At 45.0% G+C, this 13492-nt stretch overlaps 2 protein-coding genes across 4 annotated transcripts; both read right to left on the reverse strand.

The window, feature by feature from the left end:
- Nucleotides 1–932: 932 nt before the first annotated feature.
- Nucleotides 933–8386, reverse strand: asmtl (acetylserotonin O-methyltransferase-like). Of its 2 annotated transcripts, none has more exons than XM_034562479.1 (15): nucleotides 8281–8386; nucleotides 7554–7669; nucleotides 6822–6953; nucleotides 5266–5313; nucleotides 5101–5165; nucleotides 4943–5007; nucleotides 4602–4710; nucleotides 3702–4023; nucleotides 3446–3628; nucleotides 2780–2942; nucleotides 2487–2686; nucleotides 2253–2382; nucleotides 2006–2146; nucleotides 1747–1869; nucleotides 933–1402 (listed from the first exon to the last, which is right to left on the reverse strand). In XM_034562479.1, exons 2-15 carry the CDS (start codon nucleotides 7644–7646, stop codon nucleotides 1197–1199), a joined length of 1980 nt encoding a protein of 659 aa, XP_034418370.1. In that variant the 5' UTR covers nucleotides 7647–7669; nucleotides 8281–8386; the 3' UTR covers nucleotides 933–1196. The 2 variants fall into 2 exon arrangements, with proteins under 2 accessions (XP_034418370.1, XP_034418369.1); XM_034562478.1 differs by having other exon boundaries at nucleotides 4883–5007.
- A 391-nt stretch (nucleotides 8387–8777) lies between these two features.
- On the reverse strand, nucleotides 8778–12762 carry p2ry8 (P2Y receptor family member 8). Of its 2 annotated transcripts, none has more exons than XM_034562485.1 (3): nucleotides 12605–12762; nucleotides 10448–10767; nucleotides 8778–9821 (listed from the first exon to the last, which is right to left on the reverse strand). In XM_034562485.1, the coding sequence occupies exons 2-3, from the start codon at nucleotides 10738–10740 to the stop codon at nucleotides 9068–9070; spliced, it is 1047 nt and encodes a 348-aa protein (XP_034418376.1). In that variant the 5' UTR covers nucleotides 10741–10767; nucleotides 12605–12762; the 3' UTR covers nucleotides 8778–9067. The 2 variants fall into 2 exon arrangements, with proteins under 2 accessions (XP_034418376.1, XP_034418375.1); XM_034562484.1 differs by having other exon boundaries at nucleotides 10448–10781; nucleotides 12605–12761.
- Nucleotides 12763–13492: the final 730 nt, after the last annotated feature.

A 13492-nucleotide genomic window follows, 5' to 3' on the forward strand; every position in this document is an offset into this window, starting at 1 on the left:
CGTCAACCTTTTTCGACTGCAAAACAAATATTGGGGTTTCCATCTTCCAGCTGTTGCTGTACGTAAAACGGTGACAAGCAAAGTGTTTTCTCTGCAGCTTTGAATTGTGGATAGATTAACGTCAGAAGATAAGTAGTCATCAGTTTGATCATCAAGAGCAATTATGATGGAGTACTGTACATGCCGCGTTCAGACGAATGCTCCACCCGGCCCTCGGAGTACAGGGTTGAAGAAGGCTAAGTAAGCCCCCCCTCCCCCCCACCATACAAAGTTGAAGTGAACATAAAGTCCTGTCCACTGGGGAGAGACCAAACACCAGCGTACTTAAAACAAATACAACGTAACACCCCACTCAAGACGACGCCGCCGCATGGATTTGACCTCTTCGTTGAGCCCCTTTCTTCGCCGTGACGCGACACGTCAGCGTGTTCACGAGGCACGACGAACCCTCCGGCTCACAGCCAACTTCCAGATGGCCACGGAGAGCGCAGTGGAACGAGGAAGCGGCACGCCGACCACAGAAAGACGTTGGACTTTTGACTGTAGATGCCAGTAGTATAGGCAATCATTATAAAAAATACTGTTTTTCAAATTAGCTCCACCGTTACCCAATAAATCAAATGATATCTTACAACTTAATTTATTAGAAATAAATCACCCAATTTTAATAACATTATTTAAACCAGGGGCCATCCCGCATTATTGGTGCTTTATTTAATTTTCCTGATTCTACTTGGTGATACCCATTGTAGCATCCTTACTTTTAATATCTCGTTATTATTATTATTCCCCACCACAGATTAAAAAAAGGCCAAAACCAAACAAACAAACATGAAAAGGAATGAATAAAAAACAGGCGCAGTCGTGTACCGGCTCTCGGCCATCTCTGTTACCCTCAGTCTGGGCGAGCATGTTCAAAGACAGGAGGGGGGGGGGGGGGGGGGGGGGGGTGTCAGTCCAACGGGGTCCCAGCTATGAGCCCGACAGAAGACATTGTCCAAGAGCTGAGTGCACAGGAAAATGACAGAGTGCCTGGTACACAAACAACGTACTCGGTCTGTTTTGTGTCCCGACGCCTCAAACCTCACAGTGACCGCTTTACAGACTCACACTCCCCCACCGGAAACATTCCTGACCTTAGTCCATGATTTTGGGCAAACAAAAGGTGTCCAGTATTCCGCTAGACCGCCTGTCGGTCACGCTTTGATGCAGAGCATAGCATCCAGGAGGCTGTCGGTGTGCACGACGCGTGCCGCTACGAACCCGTGGCTCTTCAGAAGCAGACCGTACTCCGTCGCGCTCCTCTGCCGCCCCTCGCTCATGCTGAGGGCCTGCAGCAGGCCGCGGCTCGGGCCGCCTCGGTCTTCATCCAGGAAGATCTCGCTCAGCAGGAGTCCGCAGCCTGGCAGCATGGTGGAAGCGCATGGTTTGTTTGCGGGTAAACAGCTTTAGAGACCACAAATAGTGGTGGTTTTGTGACCAAACAAAACGGCCTTTTTTATGAGTTTACAGCAGCACTTCCACTGAGAACTAAGACTCTGGGTCACTGAAAGCAAACTCTTCCAGGAGATAGCATTTTATCAGATTGTAGGCTGAGAAGGAAAAACCGCAAACTCCTGAGTTTTGCTGGCACATGATTGTCGGTGCTAAATATGCGTTTGCATTTGAAATATTTTAGCATTTACCGTTTAGTCAACATGTAGAAAAAAAATCGATACGTTTTAAAAAATGTAATACAACTTTTACCTGTTGTGCACGCTTCTGCGATTTTACTCAGCAGAATATGCACTTTCTCATCAGGCCAGTCATGGAGAATCCTCGCAAGGACGTACAAGTCCGCTTTGGGCAGCTCATCCTTGAAGAAGTCTCCTGGTCACGCAGAGAGGAGAGAGCCAGGAGTCACGGTCACAGATTGAGGGAGGCGTTACTGTGATGAAACACACACACACACACACACACACAAACACACACACACACACACACACACACGCACGCACGCACACACCTGCTACGAATGACACCCTGTTGTCTGGGTGCAGAGGATGGAAACGTTCACTCATCTCAACCACTGCTGGCAAGTCAAACACTGTCACAGAAAACCCGGGATGGGCTTTGGTAAACTCATAGGCCATGGCACCGGTGCATCCTGGGAAGAAAAAAGAAGATGATATGTAAAAGAATGGTTTATTACTCTCTGACACACTTCTTCTTCTTTTTTTTTAAGTAAAAAAACTTTCCGTTCTTCTCCTTACCTCCAAGGTCGCAGGCAGTTTTAAACCTGGAGAGATCAAAGGCTGTTGCTACAGCTTGTCCTGTAACTTGAGCAATGCTGTGCATGGCATTCATGAATCTCAGTGTGTCTTCTTGATTGTTGACTGTATCCTTTAAGTACAAACAAATAAGATAGAAGGGGGGAAAAAAAATGATAATGTTGTCCCCCTCCCCCCTCCACGTTATTCATCTGAGGCTAAATTTATCGCAATCACCTGAAACACATCCTTGGACGTCTTGCCGAAAGCCTTCTCGCGCTGGTTGGCCCCCTCCCGCACAGCGCTGTCGAGGTGGGAGAAGAGAGGCCACACGGTGTCATCACAACGCTCGATGTAGCCGCGCAGCGAGCGGGGAGCGTGCGTCAGCAGAAAGTGAGAGGACAGGTCTGTGTTCTCGAACACCGGCTTCCTGCACCCTGTGAGTAGGGACACCACAAAACATGCAAGAGGTTTATTTGAAGTTGAAGTTAGAGATGCCATATCTCTTTGAGTGACGAGCGCTGACTCACTTCCCTCTTTGCTCCTCAGCAGTCCCAGAGACACACAGGCTTCGAGCAGGCATTCAGTGCCCTTCACGGAGGCTTTGACCTCCCGGGCCACCTGCGCTGCCTCCAGCCCTGGCCGGCTTTGGAGGAGATCAAACACGCACATCTTGGATGCTGTAAACAGTGCCTGGAGCATTTTGAGAGAGGCGGAGTGGACACGGAAGCAACGTGATTTTAGGGTGAACTGTCCCTTTAAGTTGAGGTTTAATGTACCTATATGAAAGTAGTATCAATCTTCAAATGTAATTCTCAGCGAGAAAGCAAATAAGTCATTTTTCCCACCAAATGTTTTCCTTTAAAATAAAAGGGGCTGTTCACCCCCAAATCAAAAAAGGTGCTTGTGACAGCACGAGATAGACCCATTAATGGCGTCCTCCTCCACTGAGCTGTGACGTTAGCTCACTCAGTGGTGCTGGGCGACGGGGCGACTCGCACCAAAACAATCTACATTGATAAACCACACTACGGGTAAAAGGGAAACATCTGTGTTTGGGGGTGAACTGTCCCTAGGTAGAGCTATATGCTTCACTACATATAGAAGTGAACTACAGCAACAGCAATTATTCAATTATATTTCACAAAATATATATATTTTTTAATTTAAAAACCTTTCACTGTTTGTAATTGTACCTTTGAGGCTTTGAATCCATCCATCAGATCAATAATTCGCTGCATGTCTTCTTTCTTCGGCTCAATGGGGTCCCGCTCCGTCACTGTGAGCTCAATCACCTGCCTTCTGCTGGTCATCGGCGGTAATGGTGCATTCTCAGAGTCTCCAAGCTTAGCCTCATTATTACTGCCTTTACTTTCCACCTGTACATGGGAGATTGTTACTCATAGATAATAAAAAATAAATAAAGAAGGTAACTGGTTGTGCTCCACGAACCTCTCGGAGGGGACCGGCTGAAGAGTTTGGTCTGGAGGCGGATGTGGGGCTGTGTTTGTCGGGAGAGCTGAGACTGTGGCTGGAGTGAGCTGGCAGTTTGGGCGGGGGCAGAATGAGCGCCGAGTTAGCGGGAGAGCCGTTGTGGCTCCGCCGGGCGGACTCTCTCTCTCGGTCCGAGGAGGAAGCGCTCTGGTTGTAAATGAGGTCCAGCTGTTTGCAGAAGTGGTTGAGGGGGAAACCCACAACGTTGAGGAAGTCGCCATGGACGTATTCTACCAACATCCCACCGAGAGCCTGGATACCGTAGCCTCCAGCCTTGTCCCTGACACACACACACACAAAAAGATGTTTAACTTTTTTTGTGCTTACACATTCCATGTCAAACAGGACAAGGCAAACACAGCTCAAAGCACACACACACACACACACACACACACACACACACACAAAGATGTTAAACTTTTTTTGTGCTTACACATTCCATGTCAAACAGGACAAGGCAAACACAGCTCAAAGCACACACACACACACACACACACACACACACACACACACACACACACACACACACACACACACACACACACACACACACACACACACACACACACACACACACACACACACACACACACACACACACACACACACACACACACACACACACACACACACACACACACACACACACACACACACACACACACACACACACACACACACAAAGATGTTAAACTTTTTTTGTGCTTACACATTCCATGTCAAACAGGACAAGGCAAACACAGCTCAAAGCACCAAAGTCCAAAAAAGCCACAGCTTCGTAAACGCCAATGCAAATGCTCGGTTACGTTACTACACAAAGAGTTGGTATATGTGAAAGTTCAAAGGTTTCCTACTCACATGGGTTCACCGCTATTGATATACTCCCACAGCATATCATCAGAGAGATCAGCAAACTTCACCTTTGTTTCTTCATAGAATTCAACCACCTGATAATCCACTTCTTCGTCTGGGGGGGGGGGGTTAGAAATTAAATGTTACTGTCCACTCCAATTGACAATATATATACAGCATGTTTAGGAAACTGGTATGAAATGTTACAGTACATGAATGTATAGATTTCCCTAACACGTATTCCTGTCTTCTTCATTTAAGAAGCAGGAGATACAAAAAATAAGTACCTAAACGGTTTTCACGAGTGCGATTCATCAAAGTCGAACGGTTATCAAGCGGGGACGTACTTTCTTTCTCGTGGCAGAAGACAATAGCCACACCGGTGAAGACACTGTGCTCTTTACCGCTCAGGCTGGAGGAGAAGGAGAACGAAACGGGGACATGTAAACGGAGATCTCCCCCCGCTTCTTAACGTCAACTGGGAGACAACGTTAACCGCACTCACCGTGACAGCATCCTGTACGCGTCCGCTTTGTCCGCCGGCTTCTCCAGAATCATGCCATCAACAGTCTGTGGAAATCAAAAATCAATGGCCAGAGTGAATACATTTATTTTTCTTTTTTTAAAGAGAAGACGCAGATAAAATATTGTAAATCTTCCCTCCTCTCACCACAATAGTGTCCGCTCCGATTACGATGTCTGGAGTTTTCAGGTGTTTCTAAAGCAGATAATCAAATACGTTATCAATAAGCCATTCATGGCGATAATACAGTGCATCCGGAAAGTATTCACAGCGCTTGCTACAGCCATATTCCAAAATATATTTAAAAAAAATGTTCCACTTAAAATTCGACACAATAGCCCATAATGACAAGGAGAAAGAAGTTTGTTTATAATGTTTTGCAACTCTATTCGAAATAAAGAACAAAATTATAACACGTACATAATAAGTATGCAGCCTTTGCTCAGCCTTTGCTCATCATACTTTGTTGAAGCACCTTTGGCAGCAGTTACAGCCTCAAGTCTTTTTGAGTACGATGCTACGAGCTTGGCACATGTTGGATGGGGAGCGTCTGTGCACATCCACTTTCAGATCTCTCCAGAGATGTTCAAGCGGGTTCAAGCCTGGGCTCTGGCTGGGCCGCTCAGAGTTGTCCCGAAGCCCCTCCTGTGTTATCTTGGCCGTGTGCTTCGGGTCGTTGTCCTGTTGGAAGAGGAACCGTCGCCCCAGAGCGCTCTGGAAAAGGTTATCGAGGATGTCTCTGTACTGCATTCATCTTTCCCTCGATCCAGACCAGTCTCCCAGTTCCTGCCGCTGAAAAACATCCCCACAGCATGAAGCTGCCACCACCATGCTCCACTGTAGGGATGGTATTGGCCAGGTGATGAGTAGTGCCTGGTTTTCTCCAGACATGCTCAATCTTTCAATCTTTGTTTCATCAAACCAGAGAATTTGCCTTTTACTGAGGAGGGGCTTCAGTCTGGCAACTCTACCAAACAGGCCTGCTTAGGTGAGTGCTGTAGAAATGGTTGTCCTTCTGGAAGGCTCTCCTCTCTTCACAGAGCAACACTCGAGTGACCATCAGGTTCCTGGTCACCTCCCTGAATAAGGCCGTTCTCCCTCGATCACCGGGCAGCCAACTCTTGGAGGAGTCCTGGTGGTTCCAAACCATTTATGGATGATGGAGGCCACTATGCTCATTGGGACCTTCATTGCTGCAGACATTTTTCTGTACCTTCCCCAGATCTGTGCCTCAATAAAATCCTGTCTTTGAGGTCTACAGACAATTCCTTAGACTTCATGGCTTGGTTTGTACTCCGATGTGCACTGTTAACTGTGGGACCTTATATTGACCGTTGTGTGCCTTTCCAAATAATGTCCAGTCAACTAATTTTTACCACAAGTGGACTCCAATCAAGTTATAGAAACATCTCAAGGATGATGAGTGGAAACAGGATGTGCCTGAGCTCAATTTTGAGTGTCATGGCAAAGGCTGTGAATAAAGTACTGTACTTATTCTTAATAGAGTTGCAAAAATAAAAAATAAACATTTTCCACCTTGTCATTATGGTGTTTAGCATTTTGAGGAAAAGTATATTTGATACATGTATGTAATCCATTTTGGAATAAGGCTGTAACATAACAGAATGTGGAAAAAGTGAAGCGCTGTGAATACTTTCCGGATGCACTGTACATGGCGTCAGACAGCAAGGAGCTTAACTCACAACGGGCATCCTCCTGGCCACCTCCAGGGCCTTCTGCTTGGCCGTCTCTACAGCATACTCATGGGGCGCTTTGAAAAGTCCCTTGTCGAGAGTTTCTTTGAACCATGATGGTACCACCTCAAACCGCAAGCCCTGCAATGAAAGAGTGAAAACAAAAAAGCAACCACTAAATTATACCCCAAACCACGCTGGATTTTTGGAGTCTACGTCAACATTTGACTCAACCTTTTACATAAAAAGGAACTGTGACTAAGATGTTTGAATTACCTTCCCCAGCTTAAAAGAAAGAAAAAAGATCAGTGCTCTCTGGTGGAAAACATATCCAACGGCAACACTGTTTCCAAAATACCCTAAACACTTCTTCTGGAAAGCAATTGATTGTAACTTTACGACCGACATACACATCAATACAGATATGTATGAGATATTGGCAAGATACGTCGGCCTAGTTAAGAAATAAACTGCAGATTCATTGACATTATGTTCATTGTGATTGACACCATTATCCTGAGATCAGACAAAGTAAGAGATGTGAGATGTGCACCTAAATGTGGTATTATTTATTATTAAATGTGGTATTATTTTGCACTACAGTAGTTTTTATATGATGCATGCCAGCTCTCTAATTGTTGAGGCATTCGCTCAATGTGCATTCACAATAAAATGTGCATATATGCACACATACACACACACACACACCATTCCCATACGTTGAACCAGAGGGCAACATACCACATTGCTGAGAATCTCCAGTCTCCTCGGAGAAGCACTCGCCAGCACAACCAGTTTGCCGGCGAGCTTGGAAATGACAGGGTTCAGCACCATGGTGGCCTTCTCCTTTAACCGCCCTGAGGTGAACATTTTTTTTTTTTAATTTAAAAATAAAAAATAAAAGAACACCTAAAGTGCACTGGTGTCAGCTTCTGAAATGAGAGAATGTGCTGCTTTACTACGATTTTATATATATATATATATATATATATATATATATATATATATATATATATATATATATATATATATAATATTGTTTGTATTGTATTAAACAGCATGGACTAAACAAGTAATGTTAGGAGCTGCTGTTCGAATTGTAAAGACATGTTCATTCACTACCACGGTGATTACCAATGTGTTTATTGTGCCTACATAATCAATACGTGTTCATATATAGGTTATATATAAATCCCGTAAAGTCACGCGATACTTTGTTGCGAGCATACCCTGACGACACAGAGCAGTGCAGTGCAGAACTAATTAGTTAGTTAACTAACTCGCTAACGTTAGCTCACAACTTTGCGAACCTTTCCACTCATTATTAATGTGTACACTTTCTGTTAGCACGCAGCTAATACGCTAAAACCCGCGGTGTCAACCCGAAGGAGCGACCCGGTTGAACGGACAACGTCATAAAGAACCGGTTTGACCGGTACATGAGTGTAGATAACGCAGTATCTCTCACCTGCTCATATATTTGACGCTGCGTCAGGAAAGGGACACAACTGCCTGCTAGCTGGTGACGAGCATCAGGACACTAATACCACCAACGTGACGGCGCATGCGTGAAGACGCCTCGGAACGTGGGCGGATCCACAGTGTGCACACTTTTACAGAGTAAGTAGTATCTTATCTTCTTAGTGTGCAAGTGCTATAATGCCACTACTCCGACTACCTACAGTATTGATAATACCAATAGAAACAACAATGATAATCATCATCATAATTATAATGATGTTAATAATAATAATGTTGGTGATAATAATGATAACAATAATAGCATTTATTATACATATATACAACATATAATATACATTAGTAGAGGAAGAAAACAAAAACGAAAAAGTAGGAACTTGAAGGTAAAACGGTGAAAATATCAACTACACCAATGCAATAATATAGGATAAAGGAATTTACAGAGATCATGTTAAAAAAACTTTACAATTTTCCATCAGAGAAGGCTTATATGTTCACATTTTATTTGCACTTGTGCATGCTACATATTCTTAAACACAAAAACTATTATGATGCCTTTAAAAATACATAGGCAGCAATAAATGTCTCACATTTAGGGAAATGCAATCATAAGACTCAGTTGCTGTCCATGTTCTTTTGTTCTATAGTGCACATTAAAACTGAACTTAACGGATTTTGAAATGTTTTGATGTTGAGCTTGACACGCCACACTTCCTCTCACTTCCTCTGTCACATCTCTCTTACTCTTTTTTCCCCCTTCCTATCATTCCATCTCTCTATGCCGTGGATGGCATCAAAGACAATCTTCTCTGTTCTCCCACCGGCCCTTCAACGGCATTATGTGCAGAGTAAAAACTCTCTTTGCGATCCATCTTCATTGAGTCCATGCTGATGGACAGATTGATTATCTGTCTCAGCTTCTGTCTGAAATCCTTGGAAGCAAAGTAGTAAATGAACGGATCGAGGCAGCTATTCAGGCAGCTGAAACAGAGAGACAGTTTGTAGGCCATGTAGAGAGACTCATTGTAGAAGAGCCTCAGCACCGTGTGAGCCAACAGGAGGATGTTGTTAGGCGCGAAGCAGACGGTGAACACCAGGAGAACGATGAAGGCCAGAAGTATGGCTCTTCTTTTCTGGGCTGTCTTGGAGTCTCTGGACAGTTTGTGTATGACACTGACGTAGCAGAATGTGGTGACACAGAAGGGGAAGAGGAAGAGGACGAACACCATGCTGAAGAGAAAGGCCGCCCAGGCAGACAGGGTCGGGAGCATGTCTTTCTTCAGCACGTCAAAGCATGTGGTAATCCCCAGTTCAGGAACGTCAAAGGTCAGGTCTGTGGTCATCAGCGGCCACAGTACGCTCAGGACCACGCCCCACATGAGGAGGCAGCTGAACACAGCGATGGACTTCCTGACCCTGGTCTGCCTGAACTGCATGGGCCTGACGATGCCCAGGTAGCGGTCAATTCCGATGGCCATCATGGTCAGAATGGAACAGTACATGTTCGTGTAGAAGACAAGGGTCATGACTCTGTGGGTGGATACATAGAAGAAGAGAGTTTTATTTAAAGCACTGGTTGAAGCCAAAGGGAAGATGAGAAGATTGATGCCACTCTGCTATTGGTCTGACCGTGGGCTAGCTTAACTTAGCATTAAGACGGGAAACAGGGGAGGAAAGCGAGCCCGGCCCTGTCCACTTCATAAGTAAGAAAACTACACTGACCAGCACCTCTAAAGCTCACAAATGTACACGTCATGACTCGTAAGTTAAATCCATATGTGACCCAGAGTGTACACATGTTTGGACTCATGTTTACTGAGGGAATAAAGCAAGAGAGAAGTAGAGTCATTCTCTGTTGGCAGATTTGATTTTGTTAAACTTTTGTACACTGTCACGCTTGCAATCCCTGCTAAACTAAGCTGACCGGCCGCGGGCTGTAGCTTCATATTGCACGATCACACACATAAGAGTGGTATCAGTCTTCTAATTGAACTCTTGGCAAGACATTCCCTCAATGTCAAACTATTCCAACAGGTGGGCTGCTTGTGTACACTGAGTAGCTGTGGACAAAATGGCACAAGGCCGCCATGTTCAAACAACAAGTCCCCCCCCCCCTTATCAATACTTCAACATCGTCCTGCAGTTATATAGGGCACCTGCACATATTGGGTCCCAGATTCCAGTGGTATCCTTGGAGCTGGTAGGCGATCTGAAAGGGCAGGGCGGCACCGAGGGCCAAGTCGGTGAGGGTCAGATTAATCATGAAGATGATGGACGGGGTCTTGGGGGAGGTGCGGAAGACGAGGAGCCACAAGGAGAGGCCATTTCCTGTCAGGTTGATGGCAGTGACGATCATGTAGATGACAGAGATGGCGATGCTGGTGTTGACGTTGAGGAACAGGGCCCGGGTGGCGTTGTCTAGCTTGAAGCTGCTGGAATTCCCCGCCATGACTGGGTGAGAACGGGTTCTCGTCACCTGTGAGGAATCACCTGTGGTTTAACGGGCATGTGGGGCAGTGGTTATTTTTCTTAGGCAATACTGGAGCAGCATAATGTACAGTACGTCTTAATTTACCATTGCTGCATTATTGGTTTGTAATAATTGAATGGAAAAAGCTTAAAAAATCAAAGGACATATAAAAAAAAACCCACTAAACCTAGTCTAAAGCAATGCGTTTTTAATCTTCCCTCTCTTTGAATGATTGACCTAAACGGTTAACAGACCCGCTAAGCATTCTCATGCGAACGCCTTCGCTCTGTGTCGTTGTTGGCGTGCGAGCAGCACATGCGTCTGGCTGAGTTTTCACACAGGAAAAGCACATGATTGATCTGTGGTGGAGAGGGCCAACTGCCGCCTGCGGTTTAGCTGGTGGAGCATCGACACCTGAAGATGTTATGGGGCGTAGAGTCGCAACTGCCGATGATCATATCGTCTCGCGCCCAACTGAATTTGATCTTCGTGCCATGAAGAAAGTGAACACTTCAACACGTGGTGCACATGGTGGTGTGTGTGCGTGTGGTGTGTGTGTGGTGTGTGTGTGTGTGTGTGTGGGGGGGGACAGTTGCCACAGAAATTACTGAGACGCTGCAAAGTTGCATCGTAAGCTATGCAATGGAAAGTACCCACTACCACACCAAGGATCGCGATGGTAATAACAGTGACACCTTTCTTTTTTTTTTTTACACATCAGAAGACTTATTGTATTCCAGTAATGACAATTAGCCAACTAAGACTTTTGCGAAAAAATTAATAACATGGGTCCGCTTATTCATTCTCCACCCTCTCTGTTGTAACCATCCATCCATCCATTTTCAATACCGCTTATCCTCATTAGGGTCGCGGGGGCGCTGGAGCCTATCCCAGCTGACATAGGGCGAAGGCAGGGGACACCCTGGACAGGCCGCCAGTCCATCGAGGGCACATGTAGGGACATACAACCATTCACTCTCACATTCACACCTATGGGACATTTAGAGATCAATTAACCTGCAGCATGTCTTTGGACTGTGGGAGGAAGCCGGAGAGCCCGGAGAGAACCCACGCTGCCACGGGGAGAACATGCAAACTCCACACAGAAGGACCAGCATTTCTTTAACTCGTGAATATCATGCAATGTTTTTTTTACACTTTCACAACATAGTTATGCGTGCTATTGTTTGTTCTCTATACTGATGTTGCACCGTTGATCTAAGTGGCATGTTTAGTCTTTGTGGGTACTGGGAGTTGTTTGTGTTTATGTATAAACACATCTTTTTCGACTATACCTTGAATAGGGAGGGTAGAGCCGTAGTAGAACTTAAATGTCCCTTACCGATAGCACTTTGTTGTTTAGCACTTTAGTAGCACTTAAATGGCACTTACGGATAGTATTCTGTAGTTGAACGTTATTGAAGAAATTGTACTTGCTTGATTCTTGTTGTTCTGAGTTTGGACTCATGGTTTAATGCACTTATTGTAAGTCGCTTTGGATAAAAGCGTCAGCTAAATGACATGTAATGTAATGTATGTGTTAATACGCCAAATATGAATACTGTCCAAAAATTAATTAATATAAATAAATACATTTAGCGGTAACTTTTCACTTTCTCTTCTGACTCATGACATTAAGTCACTGAGCACATATAGGAACAACAAGTGTTGACCAGAGTAACTTTGCTGATACGTTAAAAAGCATGCGTAATAATAGTAAATATTAAGCAACCGACTAGTGGGCCAACTTTGATTCAATATTTAAAAGGTTAAAGGATTCATACATTGTCAAGGTTTAGGACCTCTCCAATTGAATCTCAGTGAAAGTGGGTCAAACACTCACCTGTGGGCACGGAGGCAGACGAGACAAGAGGCAGGTGGAGGCATACGCTGTGTCGGTTGTAGATGAAGGTACAGATATTGTGACTGCTGGGGAAATGAGATTTGATTGTTACAGAGAGCGAGAGAGAGAGAGGGAGAGGGAGAGAGAGAGCGAGAGAGAGAGAGAGAGAGAGAGAGAGGGGGGGGGGAATGGATCATGTGACAACCTCCATCCTACCAACTTCACACATGTACTCATCATGATGATGATTTGTATGGTTGCCTAATTTCTCTTACTTGTGGTTCATGATGTGTCTCTACACGCAGTCTAAAACTGTACCACACGTGGGGAGAGGGAACTCTGTAAAGTAAAGGGGGTTACGGGACCCCCTGAATGGACAAGCCATTAAAAGAGTGTTGGGAGAGAGTGAAAGGGTGTGACTTTCACTTTCACTCACTGTCAGTCATAACGACGCTGTGATTGAAATGGGAAGAGAAACCAGAGAGGTGTCACAAAGTAACACCGGTGAGATGGAGATTAAAGATGATTCCATATTTTAATTATTTTCAACTCAACCATTCTACACAAACTCGCACACACGTGTTTACATTGTGTGAAAGTTCTTTGTGAGAACACCAGATGTTGACCCCAGTTCACGAGGTGGTGGGGATGTGTTCTTCTGCTGCTGGCTTCCTGTTGATGGTGATAGTTTTGCTTTTATGTGGGTGACATCGTCACAGGCACGGAGATCAGTGATACTACTCGGATTAATTCAGTACAGAACATTTGTGGGGGGGGGGGTGGGGGGGGCAAACCATTATGACATAACACCTGCCCAGATACAACTGTGTTTGTAACATTTTAGAGAGACGGAAAAAGGTTTTTAGGAGAAGGAGTTATTTTTTAGCT

This window comes from Cyclopterus lumpus, chromosome 21 (assembly GCF_009769545.1).
Source record: "Cyclopterus lumpus isolate fCycLum1 chromosome 21, fCycLum1.pri, whole genome shotgun sequence".
In the NCBI taxonomy this organism is placed as follows: domain Eukaryota; kingdom Metazoa; phylum Chordata; class Actinopteri; order Perciformes; family Cyclopteridae; genus Cyclopterus; species Cyclopterus lumpus.